The 23,215-nt window shown below is 36.6% G+C and overlaps 1 protein-coding gene and 1 pseudogene across 2 annotated transcripts in view; one reads left to right on the top strand and one right to left on the bottom strand.

Moving 5' to 3' along the window:
• TOGARAM1 (TOG array regulator of axonemal microtubules 1) overlaps nt 1–23,215 on the top strand; it is a 108,648-nt gene that overhangs the window by 22,909 nt on the left and 62,524 nt on the right. For both annotated transcript variants that reach the window (XM_090270105.1, XM_090270106.1), the window contains exons 4-8: nt 8,798–9,103; nt 10,244–10,503; nt 12,231–12,463; nt 14,882–14,982; nt 20,805–20,954. In XM_090270105.1, coding sequence (XP_090126231.1) covers nt 8,798–9,103; nt 10,244–10,503; nt 12,231–12,463; nt 14,882–14,982; nt 20,805–20,954 — 1,050 coding nt within the window. The remainder of the gene's footprint in view (nt 1–8,797; nt 9,104–10,243; nt 10,504–12,230; nt 12,464–14,881; nt 14,983–20,804; nt 20,955–23,215) is intronic.
• LOC150015799 (small ribosomal subunit protein uS17 pseudogene) lies at nt 16,916–17,459 on the bottom strand (annotated as a pseudogene).

Below are 23,215 nucleotides of genomic sequence, written 5' to 3'. Positions count from 1 at the left end.
TTCCTAAATCTTGGCTAGATAACTTTGGAACTCATACTTAGTAGAAGCAAAGAGGATTCTCTATGCTGTTTAGCCTGTTCCTGTTTAGGATTTCCCTGAATGGTTATGATACTTTTGAAGACTACCTTCACTCTCGGTGTTTATCAGATCTTTATAATGCACCTAATTTTCTATAACCTCTCAGAATAACTATTAGAGTAGCTGCTAAAGAGATATTATGTTCTTCTAACGTCAAGATTTAACTTACTAGTAAGTTATACATCAAAAATTGTCAGGATCACCACTTTCTCAGCTAACATTCTTCATGGTGTTTCTGAAGGACCTGAGGTGTGAATGCCAGATGCCAAATCATCTCGAAGTTCCTGTCCCAATTTTATTTTATCTTATTGATTATGCTATTTGAGTTGTCCCAGTTTTTCCCTCTTTGCCCCCCTCTACCCAACACTCCACACTCCCTCCAGCAATTCCCCTTCCTTTGTTCATGTCCATGGGTAATGCATGTAAGTTCTGTGGCAACTCTGTTTTCTATATTTGCTCTTAACATCCCCCTGCCTATTGTGTAACTACAAATTTGTACTTCTTAATCCATTCACCTTTTCTCCCATACCCCCAGATTGCCCTTCCCACTGTCCACCATCCCAGTGTTCTCCATATCTATGATTCCATTTCTATTCTGTGTGTTTGTTTATTTTGCTTTTTAGATTCAATTGTTGATAGATATGTATTCATTGCCATTATAATGTTCATAGCTTTCATATTCTTTTCCTTAAAGATAGTGGAATAACCTCCCCTATCTCTCAAGCTGTGTACGGGAGGTGCACCCCTCGTGTGGGCTAAGGACTCACTCAGCAGGTCAATGGGAGGAATTTATGCAGTACAGACAGCTGATAGGACTGGCTGTGACCCCTGGCAAGCAACCACCTCCCTCCATGGCTTGTGGAGGTGGTTGGGTGGTCTGACGTGGTCTGTAACTGTCCACTGGGTGCTCAGGCTCTGGGATTTCCCTGGTGGTGAAGGCCAAGGTCAGCCTCTACCTGTGTTTTATCTGTGGCCCCTTGGTGTAAGCTATAAAGGAATATGCAGATGGCTGCTGCTAGTGCCAGGCCTGGACCCACTCAGTGAGAGGTATGGGGAGCTGGACTTAGCTCTTGCTTGTTTGAGCAGATTTAGGAAAGCCTGAAGCCTGTACTTAGCCCATCCCTTTATATGGAAAAGCCACTATTACCAGCTTTGATGGGCCTGTAAGTTGGTTGGGGCAGACCCTGAGGTAATCATCAGGGTGGGGCTTACCCTGAGCTAGGTTGATGGAGATTCAGATATGGTGCCACCACACTGTGGCTCAGTGTGTGGGAGGGCTCAGAAAAGATATAATAGCCATTATCTTCAGTTCTGTCTGGGAGGAAGCTGTCCCCCAGCTCATGCCCTGATGCCAGATACATCATTTCGTCCCCTTATGCCACTAGTGCTCTTCAGACTGCTGCCCTAGTGCTGGAGCCCAGAGCAAGGGAGTCTGAGTAAGTCTGTGCAGTGTGAGACCCTTTAAGAGGAAAGGCCTGTGATTCTTGCAGTTTCTTCTGCCAACCCAAGCCTCACTGGTTTTTAGAGCAAGAAGTTATGGGGACTTACCTTTCTGGCACTAGAACCCTGGGCTGGGTGGTCTGGTGTAGGGCTGGATATTTCTCGAGATATTCCTCCATTCTATATCCACCACCTGTGGGTTTGGGAACAGCCAGTTTCCCATCTTCGCTTCTGCCCCTCTGGATGTGAATGTGGTCTCTTTAATTCCTTAGTTGTCAGACTTCCATACAGCTCAATTTTCTGACAGTTCTGAGTGATGGTTGTTCCATAGTTTGATAGTAATTTTGCCATGATTGTGCAAGGAGACGAGTCGCATTTACCTATGCCTTGATCTTGACTGGAAGCCCTTCCTATCCCAATTTTAAATGATGTAGTGAGCCACACTAAATGTGGGAAGTGTTGGAACATTTTGTTGCATATCATTGTTTATATTTATTTGAACAAAAAGATCTGATGTTTGATTTGTTGGTAAGAAATATATTTAAATCTCTTAATAAAAGAAGTATATGATGAGGCACTTGAAGCATCAGAATTTAATAGACCACTATAGCTGAAATCAAGAAATAAAAGTTTTCATTCGATAGTTAAATTTGTGACCAATATAGCGCATTTTCCATCCAATTAAGATTTAGGTATGAGTAGAGGTTCTAGCCATGTCAGATATGAATTAAAAGTAAATGATATATGATATATATAGTTGTTTAAATATTCTTAAGAACTTTGTTAGTATACATAAGCTAGGTTTTTTGTCATGGAAAGTCTTAAAAAATATTGAAGGAAAATTTAAGGGAGCCCCCTTACAGGGTTACAAGTAGACTTTTATATTAGCTGACGAGTAAACAGAAAAGGTCAATAACAGGCAAGAAAAAAGTATCAAAGAAAAAGCATAAAACTCAGGACTTCTGGCCAAGATAGAGGCCTAGATGGACACACTGCATTTCCCTCAACAACTAAGAAGGAATATAACTACCTCAAAACTGGAGAGACAACCAGAAGTTCCAGAAAACCAAGCTGCATGGAAGTCCAACAAACAAAGATATAAAGAAGAACTACTCATCCAGACAGGTAGGAGGGGTGGAGCCGGGGCAGAGAGGATGTGGAGCGGTAGCAGCAGCGGCAGTAGTGGCAGGCTGGTGGAAAGCTCAGTCACGCATATTAAAAAGTAGGGAGCGACACTTGGGGAGCTTTCTCAGCTACAGATCAGCCCACACAGCTAATGGTTCCAGTGTTGGGGAGAATAAAACCTCATGGCTTCTGACTGTGCAAACCAGTAGGGGTTGGACCAGCAGAAGAAACTGCCAGTCTCTCAGTAGAATCCACTTGTTTAAAGGGCCTCCAAGGTCCTAGAATGTCTGCAGACACTACCCCCCCCCAACTGTGGTAACAACAGCCAGGCAACAGCTAGAGAGGCTCCAGTCTGATACAAGTGCTGAACAAGCAGCATTGTTCCCTCTCTGACCCCTCCCCCACATAGAGCACCACAATGTGGTGAAATGGGTCGCCCATATTGATGAATATCTAAGGCTCCGCCCCTTATAATGTAAGAGGTGTGACAGCTCTACCTAAGGCACAGAGGCAAACAAACACAGGAGCCTGTCAAGATGAGGAGACAGAAAAGTATGGCCCAAAAGAGGGAATGGATCAAGGTTCTAGTGGGAGAACTAAGTGATGAGGAGACACCCAACCTAACAGATGCAGAGTTCAAAACACTGGTGATAAAGATGTTCACAACTTGACAGATATGCTTAAGTATGGCAAACGTATAAGGGGAGAAGTGAATACTATGCTAAATGAATGAAGGAAATTCTATACAAAACCAATGGTGAAGGGAATGAAACCGGGGTTAAAATCAATGATTTGTTACATAAGGAAGAAAAAAATAGTCAACCAGTACAAAATGAGGAAACAAGAATTGAAAAAAATGAGGGGAGGCTTGGGAACCTCAGGGACAACTTTAAATGTGCCAACATCTGAATCATAGGGGTGCCAGAAGGAGATGAGGAAGAGCAAGATATGGAAAGCTTATGTGAAAAAATAATGAAGGAAAACTTCCCAAATTTGGCAAAGGAAATAGACATACAAGTCCAGGAAGCACAGAGAGTCCCAAACAAGCTAGACACAAGGAGGACCACACCAAGATACATCATCATTAAAATGCCAAAGGTTCAAGATAAAGAAAGAATCTTAAAAGCAGCAAGAGAAAAGAAGAGAATTACCTACAAAGGGGTGCCTATAAGACTCTCAGCTGATTTCTCAAAAGAAACTTTGCAGGCCGGAAGGGACTGGCAAGAAGTATTCAAAGTGATGAAAAGCAAGGACCTACAACCAAGATTAATTCTATTCAGCACAGTTATCATTTAGAATGGAAGGACAGATAAAGTGTTTCCCAGACAAGTTAAAGCTAAAGGAGTTCATCATCACCAAGCCATTATTATTTAAAATGTTAAAGGGACTTATTTAAGAAAAAGAAGATCAAAACTATGAACACTAAAATTACAATATACTCACAACTATCAACAACTGAATCTAAAAAAAACAAAATCCAACTAAGCAAACCAGAATAGGAACAGAATCAGAGGTATGGGGATCATGTGGAGGGTTATCAGCTGGGAGGGGGAAGGGGGAGAAATGGGGAAATGGTGCAGGGATTAAGAAGCATAATTGTTTGGTACAAAATAGACAGGAGGACTTTAAGAATAATATAGGAAAGGCTGAAGCCAAAGAACTTATATGCACAACCCATGGACATGAACTAAGGAGGATGAGATTGCTGGATGAAGGAGGGTACTGGGCATAGGGGAGCAAAGGGAAAAAATTGGGACAACGGTAACATAATCAATAAAATATACTTAAAAAAATAATAAATAGGATGCACAAAATAAGCCTGTAGAAGTAACTAAATGAACAGACTGTACCATTTAAATAATAGAGAAGATTAGATTTTTAAATGCCATATTTAAGTCATACCTGAAATAGATCAAAGTTGAGTAGGAGAATGTAAAGCAGGGAAAACATACAGTAGTCCCCTTGTATTCACGGTTTTGATTTGTATGGTTTCAGTTACTCTGCACTTAACCTAGGTCCAGAAATACTAAATGGAAACATTCCAGAATTAAACAATAAGTTTTAAAATACGTGCTGTTCTGAGTAGCGTGATGAAATATTGCTACTTCACTCGTCCCTCTTAGGACATGAATCACTCCTTTGTCCAATGTATCCATTCTGTACACACCATCCACCTATTAGTCACTTAATAGTTGTCTTGGTTATCAGATTGACTGTTGTGGTATTGGAGTGCTGTGTTCAAGTAACCCATATATTAGTAGTAGTCCCAAAGCACAGGAGTAGTGATGCTGGCCATATGGATATGCCAAAGAGAAGGCATCAAGTACTTCCTTTAAGTTAAATGGTGAGTATGGTACAATAAGAACTTTCTTCTTAATCCTCACCCAAGGATCTTTACTAATTTTAGAGAGGAAGGGGGAGAGAGTGAGAGCGAGAAACATCAGTCACTTACCTCCCATATATGACTCCAGTAGGGGTTGAACCTGCAGCATAGGTATGTGCCCTCACAGGGGATCAAACTTGCAACCTATTGATGTACGGGTCGAAGCTCCAACCAACTGAGCTACCCAGCCAGGGCTCAATTCACATAACTTTTATTACAGTACATTGTTATAATTGTTCTACATTACCGCTCCTAATGCTCTTTTTTATTATTAGTTATTATTAACTTTTTATTATGCCTAATTTATAAGTTAAACTTTGTCACAGATATGTATGTGTAGGGAAAACATAGTATACATAGAATTTGATATGATCTGTTGTTTCAGCCATCTTATTAGTGGTCTTGGAACCTGTCCCCCATGAGAAGGGGTAAGTACTATACTAGATAAATACTCAAAGCAGGTATTAAAATATTGATATCAAGGAAAATACACTAAATCTAAAATCACTTTTAGGGCTAAAAGGGATCATTATGATTAAAAAAAGAAAATTCACCTGGAAGATAAGATTTAAATTTGAGTGTGTGTGTATATGTATACATATATGTGTGTATATGTATAATTTGGCAAAATTACAAGGATAAAATTAATGAATTACAAATGTTACTGGAAAATCTCATTAAAATAAAGAAGCTTGGAATTAGATGATACAGAATATTTGAACAACACAGTAAGCTTGTCAAAGTTATCTCAGTTAGAAGTACAAAAACTGAACAGACCTATAATCATTAAAGGAATTTTAGATTTAAAATTTTACCCATAAAAGCAAACAAAATATCCCAGGCCCAGATGGTTTTCCTAGTGTTCTGTCAAACATTCAAGGCAGAGATAAATCTTGTACAAACTAAAACAAGAAAGAAAGAAGGCTCCCTAATCCATTTTATGAAATGAGTATAATCTTAATATTATGACGAGATAAGGTCAGTGAATAAAGAAATATAAATGGTGGTCCAATCTCACTTTTATGAAAGTCAAAGTCCTAAACACAGTTTTAGGAAACCAAATTACATATTGACTAGCAATGTGTTTTTTAAATATTTATGTTACATATTATGTCTAGGTTGGTGTTTTCCAGGATAACCTGTAGTTGAACCTTATCAAAGCAGGAGAAAAACCATATAATTGTATTAATAACAGTAAAAGCAGTTGATGAAAATTCAACACCCATGCATAATTACAAATTTATAACAAAGTAAGAATAACTTTCTTAACCTTATTAAATGATACCTGTTAATACCAATAGCAAATATATTTAGTGGTAAAATATCAGAATTCATTTTAAAGTCAAGAACAAGGAACAAATGTTCACTGTTACCATTGCTGTTGAGCATTTACAATTAATTCCTCTAATATTTATTGAGACCAGCACTGTTCAAGAATCTAAAGATCAAAATCTAATAGAATAGAAAATAATAAATGAGCAATAAGCATGGAAATCAGTGATTTTAAGAAAAATAAGACAGTGTGAGGGGACAGAATGTGACAGGAAGACTTCTCTGAAGTGAGAACATTTATACAAACCTGAGTGAAGTGAAGCATTGGACCACATGGGTATGTGGAAAAAGAACATTCCAGACAGAACAACAAAGTACAAATGCTCTGAAGTAAGGCCACATTTGGCTTTTTTTGGAAGAAAAAAAAGGGAAATCAGTGAAATGATTGATGGGGAGAATAATTATAGAAGATGACAGGTGGCCTTGTAGAGCATGGTAAGAATTTGGGATTTTATTTTGAGTGGGTTGGGAAGTCATTGGAGGTTTTTGAGAAGAGAAAGAGCATGTTCTGACTGCCTTTTAAAAGGATCAGAGCTGCTATGTGGAGAATAGGCCTTGCAGGAGTAGGGGTGGATGCAAAGGAGACGAGTTAGGAAGTTAGAGCAATAATAAAGGTGAGAGTAAATGGTTTGTATTAGAGAGGAAGCAATGAAAGTGTTGAAAAGTGTTTGGATACTAATATATAACGTGGCTGTAAAGTTTGGAAATGTCAATGACTTTATTTAACATATGTAATAATGTAGTATGAATAAGCCATTTATTCTGTATTCATCTAAGTTTCCAGATATAGTGATCACCTTTTATTGCTAATGTAGAGCCAGTAAGATTTGTTAATAGATTAGATATGAAGTTTGAGAGAACAGAGGAGTCAAGGATGAGTCCAACACTGTTAGCCAGAGCAACTTGAAGAATAGAGCTGCCATTTACCAAGAAGAGGAAGATGAGGAAAAGAACAGATTTGCCTTGGAAATCAAGAGTTTTGTTTTTGATATGTAATGCTTGGGACATCTGTCTCTGCAGAGATTTCAAGTGGCATTTTGATGTTGAGTCTGGATTTTAAGGGAAAATCAGTTGTAAAAATTTAGGAGTCATTGCATTGCCTATCTCAGGAGTGCCTAGCTCAAAATTAAAAGTATAAAATTTGAAGAGGAAGAAACAAAAATTGTCATTATTCACAAATAAAACATGGTATGATGTAGTGGTTAAGAGCACATGCTTGGGATCCCAAATGCCTGGGTTGATAGCTCAGTTTTATAATTTCCTAATGTGCGACTTTTAGTAAGTTACTTAGTATTCCTTTGTATTTTATTTTTAAATCTGTAAAGTAGAAATAATAGCTACCCCTGCGAGACTGTTGTAAGGATTAAATTAGTTAATACATATAAAGTGCTTAGAACACCACTTGGCACAAAGTAAGAGCTCAATAGACATTAGAGCTCATAATTATGATTATCATAGTCACCACCATCATCATCATCATTATTATTATTATTATCATGATTAGATTATCTACATAGATATACAGAAAATTATTAAAATATTAAATAATTCAGCAAGGTTGCCTGGTGTAATACTAGGATGCAAAGCTCAATAAAGTTCCTGAGCATCAGCAACTTTCAGAAGATGGAGTTTTTAAGGAATTGTAGTATCAGCAAAATTTGTAAATATTGGAAATCTAACAAAGATTTGCATATCCTTTATTATGATAGCTAAAATACTTTTTTGAGAGACAGGAAAGAGATCTGAATAAATTAAAGGATCAGGGAGGTGAACAGGCAAGGGAGAACATAGGGAGCGAAACAGGACAACTGTAATAAAAAATCAAATAAATAAAGAAATAAAAGATCCCATATTTTTAAATAGGAACTCAATATCAGGAAAATGATAGTTATTCCTAGACTAATCCATAAATTCAATGTCATTTCAAGCAAAATTTTAACAGGGTGTTTCATGGAGCCTAACAGGTTGATCTTGAAATTCATATGAAAGAATGGAGGGTCAAGAATGGCTTAGATAATTCTAAAGAAGACCAAAATGGAAGGGAACTTATCCTGTCAGCGTGATTATAAATAAAACATTGTAACGGGCATAGATAAATAGATAATGGAACCACTAAGAAGCATCTAATAATAGACCCAAATAATAAATAGGAGATTTATAGATGAAGGGAGAAGAATAGATGGCTAGAAAAGTGGCCCTGGGAAAATTGTACTGTCTATATAGAAAAAGGTTAAATTAGATCTTTACCTTACACCATATAAAAATATAAATGCCAGCTGGAATAAAAGCCTTAATGTGAAAAGCAAAAATTAAAACTCTTAGAAGTTGTATATAGATAGATAACATTCTCTCATTTTTCTTTCAATTTTATTTTGTATTGGTTTCAGGTGTACAGCTTAGTGGGAATAACATTCTCTCTCTCTCTTTTTTTTAATACAGTGTATGCTAGCCTAAATTTTGGCAGTAAAACACAACAGACATTTGGTAGTCAAACAGAACGTACTTCATCATACTCTGGTTCAAATCCAAGTCCAGGAGCCTTCATCCTTCCATCGTATCCTCTCTCATCACCTCGAACTAGCCCAAAACACACATTTTGTACTGTATCTCCAAAGAAGTCTCAGGATAATTCTATTAATTTCTCAAATTCCTGGCCTCATAAAAGCTTTGAAGGACTATCAAAGCTAAGTCCTCAGAAAAAGGTTGTCAGCCAAAAATCATCTGGCCTCATGGGAAGAAATGATGGTAAAAATTCATGCTTTTTTTCAAATTTATTTTTATGTTTTAATTATTATTTTGAAGTTAGGGTTACCAGATCTTTAAAAGCTTGTAAATTGCATTTTATTTCTGTGCATTAGTAAGTATTTGGGAAAATATTTAGTAGTATGTTAACTAGATCAAATGTGTAATATAAAATTCAGTTGAAATCATCAATTCTTTTTCTTAGATTGCCACTTCAGAATCATTTTTCAGAACCAAGCAAATAATAAAGCTTTATCATGGACATGGACATGGACATGAACAGCCTGAGAACCTACTAACGAATTTAGCTTTACCAATATAAAATGTCATTCATATATTTACTATAATATCTAGTATTCATTCAACATTTATTGAAAATTTAGTATATGTTAAAATTATTTTGATAGGTTTTCTAGTGTTTTTAACCTAAATATTCTTCATAGCACACTCCAAAATCACGAAATTAGCATATAAGTTTATTCAAGACAGATTCAGTCTCAAAAATCTGTTAAAGGCAGCCCCTATATTCCACATGTTTTTCTATCCTCGGTGTCTTAGGTAAGGTGTTTCACCTTTAAATTACCCCATGGTGCTAATGTTCTAGTTTATACACATAAGGTCATTTTAACTTATCATACAGTTTTATCACTTTGTGTTAGCACTGAACCTTCATTCCCTTGTATTAATTTCTTTCTGAATTTGTCTTTCCTGCAAGATCAAATACTGTATTGAAAGATGAGACATTATTCAACTTGTTCTCCCCAGTGACCAGTGTTACTGCTTTGCAGATAGTAGTCCTTCAGATGTTGCTTATATAATTAAATCAAGCAAGAAAAGCAGCTCTTCTAGCTTATTATGGACTTTACCATGCAAATATTAGTCATGGTGTTGTGTAGGAATATAGAAAGAAATCTAACTTGGTATTTAATATTTTTATTTATATAAATTGTGGCTCAGTTTTGTTATGTTTGTTTAGGGGACAGTGATACTTTTATCTCATTTTAAGTAGTAAAATACTTCTAATAAAAAATAATGTGCTTTTTAATTTAAAAACAGTGTATTCCAAACACTTGTGATTAAAACTTCCACTTCTCTGAAATTAAAAAGAAAAGAAAAAAAGTAAAATATACATTTTTCATACAGGAGAAAATTCTCAAGAAAAACCTCCAGTTCAGCTTACACCTGCCTTGGTGAGATCACCATCTTCCCGTCGAGGCCTGAATGGGACTAAGCCTGTCCCTCCCATACCAAGGGGAATCAGCCTTTTGCCTGATAAAGCCAGTTTAAGCACAATGGGACCCAAAAAGAAAGAGCATGATGATATTTGGAAGAGTGAAAAAGACAGTCTTAAAATTGATCTTTCAGAATTAAATATCAAGGATAAAGATTTGGATCAAGAAGAGGTTGGAACCACATATTGTTTTTTAATAATTTTCAAATGCTTGTAATTTTCTGTTATATAATAGTTTTATTTAAGGAAAATCAAGTAATTTTTAATCCCAGTACATGTTTTCTTATTTATAAAAGTGTTTCACATTTATTATAGAAAATATGGAAACTTTAGTGAAGTACTAGGAAGAAAATTCATCATACCAAATCCCACTTCCCAGAATAATTTACTGTTAACACACTCTAATGTATTTTTCTTCCAGTATTTCATACATATATATGAGATACTTTATATATATAAAAGTGCCTTGGCCAAGTAGCTCAGTTCGTTCGAGCACCATGCCAATACATATGCCAAGGTTGCAGGTTCAATCTCCAGTCAAGGAACAGACAAGAGGTAACCAATGAATTCATAGATGGATAGAGCAACAAATTGATGTCTCTCTCTCTCTCTCCCTTTTTCTCCCCTCCCCTTCCACTCTCTCTCTAAAATCAATAATAAAAATTATTTAAAAGTAAGAATGATATAGTGATATATTCTTGCACTAACCCTTCCCAGATGAAAATGTATCAATTTGTTTCTATTTTTTAAATAAATGAAACATAGCTCCCTCCCCATTCTTGAACCTATCCCTTGTACATATGTGCAGATTTATTTATCTTTATGAAATTAAGATAGTGGATACTCATCTTTGAATCCTAGGTCACTCCATTTAAACTTTTGTAGTTTATATGTATTGCAAGTATGATAACTGTACATATTAATATACCAGAGAAATAATGTGGCTGCTATACTGCTTTGGATTCAGAGAACTGTTTTTATAGGTGCTTCATTTTTATCATTTCAGTTTGCCTGATGTCAGGTTTTAAAAAGTGTTTTATTGGTTGATTCTTTTATGTGCCCTGACTGGGGATGTAATCCGCAACCTTGGCGTATCGGAATGGCACTCTAACCAACTGTGCTACCCAGCCAGGGCAAAAGGGTAATTTTAAAAATATAATTATTAGTAAATGTAAGGGGATACCACTCTTTTTGGATACTGAATCTTTCAAAGATTTACTAGGGAACTAGCCATACTATTGAATCAACTGTTATAATTGTTATAATCAAAATGTAAACAAAACATAGTTTATGTATATTTTTGTGTTCCTTAATTTGTTCAAATTTTTATTCCCAACTTTAATGTATTAGTTTCAAATAATGATTTCTACTCTGCATTTCTAGAACTACTTGGCTTCAGAGTCACATAAAATAATCTGTTATTCTCTGAACTCTTTAACTCTGGCAAGGTGGATGTGAACTTTAAAATTTTGAAAATGGACTACTTTTTGCTAATCTCATAGAACCTCTAAATAGCCAGATGAGCACACAAGTGTCGTAAGCTTAGCTGGACCTCTGTGACTTTAACTCACTCTGCTATCTACCATCCTATTCAATGATTCATTTATTAATTAAATTATTGCAATATATTAGTAGTTGTGCCCAGTGCTGAAAATACCATGATGAGTAATAGCCTGAGATCCTTCCTTTTCAGGGGTTTACAACCTAGTGGGTTGTTTATAAATACCTAAGTGATGAAATCTTTATTTACGCTATGTACAGATATGTCAACATCCATTTGGTTAGTACTGGATTGAAGAAAAATGTCTAGCTAGATTTGGTTAATGGATTTTAAAATCTAAGGATAACTTTTACTAATATAATTATTTTGTAAAGTTAATTATTTTTATTTTTTCTTAGATGCAGAGTTCTCTTAGGTCCCTTCGTAACAGTGCAGCTAAGAAAAGAGCAAAACTGAGTGGCAGTACTTCTGATCTTGAAAGCCCTGATTCTGCAATTAAGCTCGACTTGACTGTGGATTCTCCATCTCGGGCTTCCTCTCCAAACATCAGCTCTTACAGTGAAAGTGGAGTTTACAGCCAAGAATCATTGACTTCTTCTCTGTCTACTACTCCCCAGGGGAAGAGAATAATGTATTTTATGTTTTGACTTGTTAAATGAAGGCTAATCTGTAATTTGTGTCTGAAACTCTAATATCATATTTGAAAAAAACCTTTATAACAATTCTCTAATTTTTTAAATGTTGAGATACATTTAAAAGTCAATGGAAAAGTTTATACATATTACTTTACTTGGCTTTGGTTTGGGGTGGGGGTGGAGAGAGAGAACACAATCCCAACTGTAATCTAAAGCACCTAAATGAGTATGTATGAAGTCTCTTCCCCAATGCCTCAGTTGCTTGTTTGCCAATCTAAAGTCGATCACAGTATTCCTTGTTTTTTTAGCTCTTTTCTGGATCATTGACTCTTTGGCAATTGACCTAAAGCTGGTGTTACTGCTTTCATTTAAAACTATGTACCAGTTTCCTCTAATTTATGGATAAACCCTACCTAGCTGTTACCCTGCTGTTTCTTACATTCTGTTATTTTGTAGAAACTTGGGACTTCATGCCATAGCTTTTGCAACCCTCTTAGGAGTCGTCTTAAAGCAATAATGTTGGAATAGAGTGCTGGCGACTCCACCCTGACAGAATGTTTTTCAGCATAGCAATTTGACAGATTTTTTTTTTTTTAGCTCAATGAACTCCTTAAGTCTTAAACAGTGATCCCACCTTTGCTTCTGAGATATCTGTGACCCTGTTTTAGGATTTTAGGGAATCCTTTTTCTTCTTTATTTTAGACAAAAACCTAAGAGTGAAATTGCTTGGTTATAGGGTAGATGTACATTTAACTTTAAAATAAGCGTTAAACAGTTTTCTATAATGCTTGTGCAATTTTACATTCCCAGCAGCCATGTGTGAGAGTTCTAATTGTTTCACATACTTATTAACACTTGCTCTTGTCAGCCTTTTTAATTTTATTTACCTTTAATTTTATCCTGAACCATGTTTATATACAGCTATTAGAAGAAAATATTTAAGATTAAATTTATTTTCACTTAAGTGAACTAAAACCACAATAAATAGAAATTGCATAATCAAAGTAGAGATGGTGTTCTGTTAACTTTAATGAAAAAGGGTGTTTTATTTCAGCAGTTTAGAGAATTAAGCCAAATTTTGTTTCCTGTTGTAAGTTCTTCTCATTCTATGATTTCGTTTTCATTTTTAATTCAAATACCAGCTTATTTTGCAATTGGAATATTTTTCCTACTGGAAATTCCTTTGTTGTAATTACTTAGGTAGACTAATGCAATATTTTTACAAAATATATTTGAAATGGATATGTGAGCTGGTATAGTAATTAGTTTTTTATTGTTACCAGACATTTCAAATATATATTTACCTTTTAGACCTAAAGTCCTCTCCTTACCTTCCTAGAATATGAAATTTTATGTTGTATACTACTAGGGTTGCAAGATCCTATAGGTAATTTGGTACCCAGTTGTAAAGAGAAATTCATTTAATACTATAACATTGAGAATTCAGTATTCCCTGTGTTGCCTCATAGAGTTATTCTCTTCAGATATCGAACTCTGTGAGAAGTGAGTTCAGTGTACCTTCATATAAAGACTGAATTATCTTTAATGAATTTAGTATTTCTACATTTAAGTTTAATAGCTTTAGAGCAATTATTCCTAACGAGTTCACATTCTGCCTTTAGAATCATGGCCAAAAAAAGCCACTACTATACTACTTTGTGCAGGGCTTTCATCCTTAAGTGGTTTGGGGAGAAAAAATTGTTGCTAACCACCCTTCTAGGGACTGAAATATTTTCTTTCATACAAGTGAATTATACTGAGTATAAATATAAATTTATAGTAATCTGTTCTAGAGAAATTACTCTTCTAAAATGTTTAACACTGATTTCTCACTAGGCCATTTAACAAATATGCCTGTCCAACTATGAAGAATTGTACTTTGTCATAACAACTCTTCTTTATAATATCTTATCATTGGACTGTTGACATTACAACACTTAATTGATTTAAAAGTTTCCCTACAGTAAGATTTAACATTCTTCAGTTTGCTTTCTTTGTGAAACAAGGCCTGTAGGCCTTTATAAAGTCAGAACAATACAGCAAATGGTAGTCCAAGAAGAAAGTGGTGTTTACTAAACTCATTTGTTGCTTATCTCTTATTTACCATATAGTTAAGTCTCTATTTTTATATTATTATATATGAAGGTAGGTAGTCTATTTGACAACTAGAATCATTTGGTTTAGTTTGGAATGAACTTTCTTTGGATTAGTTGTTTTTTGGACCCCCCAAAAAAGATTTTTTATGGTACAAGTTGAAGAGTTTTAAATTCCTTTGACAGTCTTCTCATGAATAATTAAGAATTGGCCATATGTTTAAAAGGTTGGAAGTTCAAAAGGTAAACTAGGAATACCAATAAAAAAATGTTTGATTTAAGATCTTAAATGTTTATTGAAATTACTTTGTTTAATTGTAGGTCAGATGTATTTCCAACATTTGGATCAAAACCTTGTCTAACAAGGCTTTCTTCTGCAAAGAATAAAATCTTCCAGGTAGCTGAACAAAGCCCCAGTATAGGTATTGTATGACTTTTATAAATATGATTTATAGAAAGTATGATTTTTATTATAAATGATGTCAAAATGATAATGGATACATTTCAGAGTTAGAATTTTATAGTTACCAATCTGGTTTCTGTATCTTTAACCTTTGTTTGATTCCACATATAAGGAAGAACATAAGGTATTTGTCTTTGTCTGTCTTACTTCACTTATCCTTAGGATTTTATTTATTTATTTTTAGAGAGAGAGGAAGGGAAGGAGAAAGGGAGAGAAACATCAGTGTATGGTTGCCTCTCGCCTGCCCCCAACTGGGGACCTGGCCCGCAGCCCAGGCATGTGCCCCAACTGGGAATTGAACCAGCTATTCTCTGGTTCTCAGGCCAGCGCTCAATCCATTGAGCCATACCAGCCAGGGCTATCACATTTTTTAATCCGTTCATCCACAGATAGATGGCTTAAGTTGTTTTCATATCTTGGCTATTGTAAATGCTGCAGTGAACACGGAGGTGCAGGTATCTTTTCAAGACAGTGAGGTTTTTTTTATTTGAATATATCCCCTAAACTGAAGTTACTAGATCACATGGTAGTTCTATATTTAATTTTTTGAGGGAACTCCATACTGTTTTCCATACTGTCTGCACTAATTTAATTCCCACCAACAGTGCATAAGTGTTCCCTTTTCTCCACATCTTTACTAATACTTGTTATTTCTTGTCTTTTAGATAATAGCCATTCTAACAGGTATGAGGTGATATATCATGATTTTTATTTGCATTTACTTAGTGATTAGTGATGCTGAGCATCTTTTCATGTACCTGTTGGCCATCTTTATATCTTCTTTGGAAAAATTTCTATTCAGATCTTCTGCCCATTTTTAAATTGGATGGTTTTTTTTTTTTTGCTATTGAGTTGCCTGAGTTTTTAAAATATATTTTGGAAATTGACCCCTTAGCAAATACATTATTTGCAAATATTTTCTTTTACTCTGTAAGTTGCCTTTTCATTTTGTTGATGGTTTCCTTTACTAAGCAGAAGCTTTTTGGTTTGATGTAATCCCACTGACTTATTTTTTGCTTTTGTTGCCTTTACTTCTGGTTTCAATTCCAAAAAATTATCTCTAGGAGATTATTATGTCAAGGAGCTTATCATCTAATCCATTTGGGTTAATTTTTGTGTATTTTGTTTTTATATAACGCTCACTCGAGGGTTTTTTTTCTTTTTGTTTATGTGGTGTATTACATTTATTGATTTGCAAATATTAAACCATCCTTGCATCCCTAGGATGAATCCCACTTGATCATGGTGTATGATCTTTCTAATGTGTGGCTGGATCCAATTTGCCAGCATCTATGTTCATCAGTGATATTGGCCTGTAGTTTTTCTTTGTTGTGTCTTGACCTGGTTTTGGAATTAGGGTAATACTGGCTTCATAGAACGAGTTTGGGAGTCTTCCCTCTTCTTGAATTTTTTGGAATACTCTGAGGAGGATAGGAGTTAGTTCTTTCCTAAATGTTTTGTAGAATTCACCTGTGAAGCCATCCGGTCCAGGACTTTTGTGTGCAGGGAGTGTTTTGATTCCTGCTTTAATTTTACTAGTTGTTATTGGTCTATTCAGGCTTTCTGCTTCTTCTTGATTCAGTTTTGGACGATTATATGTTTCCAGGAATTTGTCCATTTCCTCTAGGTTGTCAAATTTCTTGCCATGCAGTTGTTCATAATAATTTCTTACAATCCTTTGTATTTCTGTGGTATCGGTTGTGATTTCTCCTCTTCCATTTCTGATTTTACTTATTTGGGTCCTCTCTCTTTTTTTCTTGATGAGCCTGGTTAAAGGCTTGTCAGTTTTGTTTATCTTTTCAAAGAATCAGCTCCCACTTTTGTTGATCCTTTGAATTGTTAGTTTAGTCTCTGTCATTTAATTCTGTTCTAATCTTTTTTTTTTTTTTGACTGAGAAAATAACTTTATTTCCTTTGGGGGAGTGAACAGGTATCCAGTCTCAGAACTTCTGGAACTGCTTCTTGGTGCCAGCAGCCTTGGTGACCTTGAGTACATTGAAGCGCACCGTCTTGCTCAGGGGCCGGCACTCACCCACGGTGACAATGTCGCCAATCTGGACATCTCTGAAGCAAGGGGACAGGTGCACTGACATGTTCTTGTGACGCTTCTCGAAGCGGTTGTACTTTCGGATGTAGTGGAGGTAGTCTCGGCGGATAACGATGGTCCTCTGCATCTTCATCTTGGTCACCACGCCAGACAAGATGTACCCTTGGATGGAGACATTACCGGTAAAGGGGCATTTCTTGTCAATGTAGGTGCCCTCGATAGCCTCCTTGGGCGTCTTGAAACCCAGACCAATGTTCTTGTAGTATCGGGGCAACTTCTCTTTACCAGTTTCTCCCAGCAGAACCCTCTTCTTGTTTTGAAAGATGGTGGGCTGCTTTTGGTAGGCCCGCTCCGTCTGAATGTCCTCCATCTTCGCGGCCGCCTGGGAAAAAGAACTAATTCTGCTCTAATCTTGATGATTTCCTTCCTTCTATTTGCTCTGGGCTTTGCTTGTTATTCTTCTTCTAGTTCTTGTAGCTGTAGGGTTAGATTTTTTATTAGAGATTCTTTTAGCTTTTTTAGGTAGGCCTGTATTGCTATGAACTTTCCTCTCAGGACTGCTTTCGCTGTATCCCATAGGTTTTAGGTTGTTGTGTGTTCATTATCATTAGTTTCCGGAAACTTTTTGATATCTTCCTTGATATTATTGTTAACCCATTCATTAGTTAATATTATGTTATTCATTCTCAAAGAGTTCGAATGTTTTTGAGTTTTTTCCTTGAGGTTGATTTCCAGTTTTAAGCTGTTGTGATCTGAGAAGATGCTTGATATAATTTCAATTTTCTTAAATTTGTTGAGGCTTGTTTTGTGTCCTACCATGTGGTCTATCTTTGAAAATATTCCATGTGCACTTGAGAAGAATGTATATTTTGCTTCTTTGTGGTGAAAAGTTCTATATATATCGACTAAGTCCATTTGATCTAGAGTGTTGTTTTTTTGCCTCAATATCTTTGGTGTTTCTTTGCTTCGAAAAGCTGTCCATTGTTGACAATGTGGCGTTAAAGTCCCCTACTATGAGTGTATTGCTGTCTTTATCTTTTCTGGAGTCTTTCAAAATTTTCCTTACATATTTGGATGCTCCTAAGTTGGGTGCATATATGTTTACAAGGGTTATATCTTCTTGTTGGATTTTTCCTTTAAGTATTATGAAATGTCCTTCTTTGTCTCTTTTTATGGCCTTTGCTGTGAAATCTGTTTTGTCTGATATAAGTATTGCTACCCCAGCTTTTTTTTCATGTCCATTTGCTTGAAATACTTTTTTCCATCCCTTCTCTTTCAGTCTGTGTAGATCTTTTGTTCTAAGGTGGGTCTCTTGTAGACAGCATATATGTGGGTCATTCTTTCTAATCCATTCAGCTACCCTATGTCTTTTGATTGGAGCATTTAATCTATTTACATTTTAAGGTTTTTACCGATAAGTACTTATTCATTGTCATTGTCCCCCTTTGTACTCGTGTTCCTCTCTGTCTCTCTGTTTCTTCATCTTCTTAAAGCAGACCCTTTAGCATCTCTTGCAATGCTGGTTTGGTGGAAATGTATTCTTTTAGCCTTCTTTTGTCTTGGAAACTCCTTATTTCACCTTCCATTTTGAATGAGAACCTTGCTGGGTAGAGTATTCTTGGTTGTAGACCTTTGTTTTTTATTGCTTGGAATATTTTTTGCCATTCCCTTCTGGCTTGTAGTGTTTCTACTGAGAAATCTGATGACAGCTCCCTTGTATGTTAGTAGTTGTTTCTCTCTTGCTGCGTTTAGGATTCTCTCTTTGTCTTTCAATGTTGCCATTTTAATTATGATGTGCCTTGAAGTGGGCCTGTGTGGGGTTCATCTTCATTGACCCTCTGTGCTTCCTGGACTTGCGTGACTCTTTCTCTCCTCATGTTAAAGAAGTTTTCTGTCATTAGTTTTTCAAAGAGGTTTTCTATCCCTTGCTCTTCTTCTTCTGGAATTCCTATGGTACGGATATTATTAAGTTTTATGTTGTCCTGCAGCTGTCTTAGAACCTGTTCATTCTTGTTCAGTCTTTTTTCATTTTGTTGCACTGTCTGTGAGTTTTTTTCTACATTGTCCTCCAGCTCGCTGATCCGATCTTCTACTTCCTCTAGCCTGCTTTTAATTCCTTCTACTGTGTTCTTCAGTTCAGAGATTGTATTCTTCATTTCCTCCTGGCTTTTATTGATAGCTTCTATGTCCTTTTTCATGCTGGTGTAATTCTCAGTAAGTTCCTTGTAGTTCTTCTGGAGTTCCTTGTAGTTTCCCTGGAGTTCTTTGTAGTTTCCACTGAGCTCACTGAGCTTTTCCATAATCCATGTTTTGAATTCCATATCTGATAGTTTGCTCCCCTCTATTTCATTTAGCACTCTTTCTGGGGATTCTACCTTTCCTTTCGATGGGGGGTTGTTTCTCTGTCTCCCCATTTTTGTGACTCCTGTTGTTTGTTGGTGCTTCTTAGAATGATCTGCACTTTCTGGATCTGCCCCTGGTGGTGTTAGATCCTGTACCAGTCTGGGCCTAGGCAGCCTGTTGGAGACATCCAGGGATCTACTGCCTTTGTCTGTCTCCTTTAGTTGTTAATCTCGAGGATATGTTTTTATTGTTTTGTTCTTGTTGTTGAGAGAGAGAGAGAGAGAGAGAGAGAGAGAGAGAGAGAGAGAGAGAGAGAGAAACATTGATGTGAGAGAGAAACATAGATTGGGTTGTCTCCTGTACGTGTCCCAACCAGGAGTCTGACTCACAACCTTCTGGTGTATGGAACAGTGCTTCAACCAACTGAGCCACCCAGCCCGGGCTAAATACATTGTATTTTATTATTACTACTTATGGTTTACAGAGGCGCTATATATAAAAAATGGATGGTGAGTGAAATATATATTGCCTAGGATTTTGTGGTTTTCCTTGCTACAGAGTCTTAGTATAGGGTGGGTGGTCAGTTTAAACATTCAAACATATAGATTAAATTTTTGGTATTTGTTAAAAAGAGACCTATGTTATGGTTTTGATATATTTTTAATTAGGAATGTAACATTTGGGCATTTTATAATATGCTAGACACTGTGGTAAGCCTTTTACATCTGTTTTCTTCATTTCACCCTCACAATAGTTCTGGAAGAAGTACAGCTGTTATCCCCATCTTACAAATAGGGTTAGGTGTGTTGCCCAGGTTCTGTCAGTGGTTTAAATGGCAATGCTATGATTTAAAGCCAGGAAGTAAGATTCTAGATTCTGAGCTCTTAGTCATTATGTAGTGTACTGCCTCACCAGCCAGACCAGTATATCTATAGACCCATACGTAAGAGTGGTAAAAAAGAGAGAAATGAGGAATATAGGCATCTCTCAAGACACAGTTTAAACAGGTCTAGATAATTTATTTTTCTTTTTTGCTGTAAAGTTTAAACTGTCATTTAAACATTAAATGCTTTTCATATTTTAAAATATATATATTTGATTATCCCTTTAACATTGAATTTTGTATTTCATTGTATTTTCAAGCCTGTTTTATAAAATGTTATAGTATGGCTTACAATAAATGTTCTTATCTGGTAGTAAGTAAAAAGTATTACAAAATTTAAAAGAAGATAAAACTTTAAAAATTACAGTAATGTTATAATTTCTACCTCTGTGTTACTGACATTTTAAAAAAGCTAGAAGGCAACATAGAGTTAGGGGGGACATATGTAACTCTCTGTCATACTACGTAAATCATTAAAATAAATATTTTTATGTATTTTATTTTATAGGGATTACAACATCCAGTGTAAGCATAATTGGTCAACGTATGCACTATGGGTTTGGATGTGGTGATTGTGAAGATGATAGGTCACATGACATTTCATCTAGTGTTTTAAAAATACAAAATAAGGAACACCCAAGACATAAGCATACAAAAGGTTAGTAAATTTCATGACAAGTTAATTTTTTTTTTTCAGATTTAATGTGTTTTATTGATTAAAATATTACATTTGTGCCAATTTCCCTTCCCTCTGCTCCCCTCCACCCGGTGGCCCCCCTCCCTCCAGTTGTCCCCCCCTTTTAGATTATGTCCATTAGTTGTGCATACAGTTCCTCCCAACCTCTCTCCGTCTATTCTGTTCCCTCCTACCTTGATCCCCAATTCCTATATCATCTCCCTCCCTTTCCCCATTCCCCCTCCCTGTTGACCTCCCCCCAATATGCTTCCCATACCCACAGTTCCTTTTCCACTCTCGTTGCCTATTTAGTTTGCCTTTGTTTCATCTCCCTAGCTTCTGTTTTTTAAACCAGTCCCTTTAACATCTCATATAACAGTGGTTTGGATCTAATGAACTCTTTCAGTTTTATTTTGTCCTGGAAACACTTTCTCTGTCCTTCTATTCTGAATGACAATTTCGCTGGATAGAGTATTCGTGGTTGTAGGTTTTGGATTTTCATTACTTTGAATATTTCTTGCCAGTCCCTTCTTGCCTGTAGGGTTTCCCTTGAGAAGTCTGCTGATAGTCTAATTGGGACCCCTTTGTACATAATTCTTTTCTTCTCTCTTGCTGCTTTTAAGATTCTCTCTTTATCTTTAATTTTTGACATTTTGATTATAATGTGTCTTGGAGTGGTTCTCCCTGGGTCCAGTCTCTTGGGAACTCTCCTTGCTTCCTGGACCTGCAAGTCTATTCCCTTCCCCAAGTCTGGGAAGTTCTCCTTTATTATATTTTCACTCAATTTTTCAAGTTCTAGTTCATCTTCCTCGCTCTCTGGCAAACCAATGATTCTTATGTTGGGCCTTTTATAGCTGTCCCAGAGGTTTCTGATCCTCTCATTGTTGCTTCCCATTTCCTCTCGCTGCATTGGTTGACTGCTTGTTCCTTCTCCATATTCCAGTTTGTTGAAATGAACTCTGGATTTTTTTTCCTCACCATCTGTCTCGTATGCGGTTTTGTTCCTTTCGTTATGAAAGTTTTTCGCTTCTTTCTTATCTTTTTCCTGCTCTTTTGTGAATTCTGTAAGCCACCTGATAACAATGGCCCAGAACTGAGCCTCTGACAGGTTTCTTATCTGTTCATCTGTCAGGTTCTCTATCTGCTGCCTGGTGGGCTGTGTCACCGGGATTTCTATAGTTGTCTGCCACATTTCGACAGATGCGTTTTGTTTTCTTGGGCCGGCTGTCGGGGGCAGTGCCTGTGTACTCGTAATGACCCAGCGACCGGCGCCGTTTGGCGTCACAAGTCAGCGACCGGCGCCTGTCTGCGACCTATTTCGCAGCCCTGTGGTGCTTTCTTTGGGGGCGGGGGTCCAAGATGGATTCACACAGTTATTCAGCTAGGAGACCGGGATCCGTCCTCCCGCCCCCCTGGGCCTCACTGTTCAAGGCGATGCGGTGGCCGCTCTCCCCAGCGCTGGGGTCACGCACTGCCAGGGGCTTGACTGCCGCTGGGATTTTTCGCCGCCCCGCCGCTCCGCAAACAGCTTTGCCCTCTTTAACTCTTACCTGCCCGAATGGCACCGCTGGTTTATAACTTCATATGTTGGGCTTCCGTGTAGTTTTATTTTCTGGAATTTCTAGTTATCCTTTGTTTTGAAGTAGTTGTATTCCTCTCTAGTTGTAGGGGGAGAGTTAGCGTGTCCGTCTAAGCCTCCATCTTGGCCGGAAGTCCAGTTTCACAAGTTAATTTTTAAGATTGAATGTTTCTAAGTCAGAATCCTCCGTGAGCATGCCAATAAGGAAACATTAACTTAAATTTCTCCATTTTGAGATTTTTTTTTTCTCTTAGCCTTCTGCTGATATGTTGCTTAAATAAGTTTTCTAAGTAGGAGAACACACCAGTTCATCCATTGACTTATGGGCTTGCCTGAGGAGCCATTGCAGGGAAACAACTGCCTAACAGGTTAAAACTAGGGAATCCCTACTGACACTGTCCCCAGTCCCGAGAACACACATACATACACACACACTTTTTTCGTAAGACATTTTACCACTAAAATGAGGTGGAGAAATCATCTGAGTAAATGACTCTTAAATGCCTACTTAGGTTGTAACCATAGAATAAAACTGCAAACAGGAATATATAATAATTTTTCTGTAGTAGAACCTGAGGAGGGTTCTTCGTTATTCCTAATAATTTACATTCTTTGTTTTTTTTAACTTAGTAACAAGTAGCATTTCTGTGACTGCTCTATCCAT

This window comes from Furipterus horrens, unplaced genomic scaffold (genome assembly GCF_987537825.1).
Source record: "Furipterus horrens unplaced genomic scaffold, mFurHor1.1.pri manual_scaffold_3, whole genome shotgun sequence".
Classification (NCBI taxonomy): domain Eukaryota; kingdom Metazoa; phylum Chordata; class Mammalia; order Chiroptera; family Furipteridae; genus Furipterus; species Furipterus horrens.
Note: the sequence above shows the minus strand (reverse complement) of the source record. Positions and strands in the feature narration are given on the sequence as shown.